Source organism: Apaloderma vittatum, unplaced genomic scaffold, assembly GCF_000703405.1.
Source record: "Apaloderma vittatum isolate BGI_N311 unplaced genomic scaffold, ASM70340v1 scaffold34264, whole genome shotgun sequence".
In the NCBI taxonomy this organism is placed as follows: Eukaryota; Metazoa; Chordata; class Aves; order Trogoniformes; family Trogonidae; genus Apaloderma; species Apaloderma vittatum.
Window position 1 is genome coordinate 1 of NW_009711519.1, and position 505 is coordinate 505.

General features: G+C 53.3%; 1 protein-coding gene across 1 annotated transcript in view; it reads left to right on the forward strand.

Moving 5' to 3' along the window:
- Positions 1–186: 186 nt before the first annotated feature.
- The window catches only part of LOC104272624 (protein SMG5-like), a gene marked incomplete at its 5' end in the record, with an annotated part of 5,651 nt that continues 5,332 nt past the window's right edge, over positions 187–505 (forward strand). Inside the window, one exon of the mRNA XM_009867672.1 lies at positions 187–262. Within this exon, the coding sequence (XP_009865974.1) occupies positions 187–262 (76 nt within the window). The remainder of the gene's footprint in view (positions 263–505) is intronic.

A 505-nucleotide genomic window follows, 5' to 3' on the forward strand; every position in this document is an offset into this window, starting at 1 on the left:
AGCAGGGGCAGTGGTTGGACTCGATGATCCCGAGGGCCTTTTCCAACCTGAAGGATTCTAGGTTTCTATGACTCTGTCATTCTGAGGTGTGTGCAAGATGCTGGAAATCTTGAGCAGCCGACTTGTTGCATGCACCCGCCTTGACTTTTCCTGTGGCCTTTGGGTTTGTTTTTTTTCTTCCTGCAGAGCTCTCAGAGCCTGTGGAACAGGCTGTCTGTGCTCCTGAACCTTCTGCCTTCTGCCGCAGACCTGCAGGAATCAGGTACTGGAGAAGGAAGCAGCGACATAAATGTTTCAGCAGGCCAAGTCAGCCGTAGATTCCATGGTGTGTCGTAGGATTCTGAGGGGAGAGATTTGCCGGCCGGTATCGCTCTGCAATGGAGAGCTACGAGGGCTGGAACATCTCTGCTAGGAAAAGAGACGGAGAGACCTGGGGCTGTTCAGCCTGCAAAGGAGACGGCTGAGAGGGGATTTATGAACGTAGAGACATACCTGAGGGGTGGGG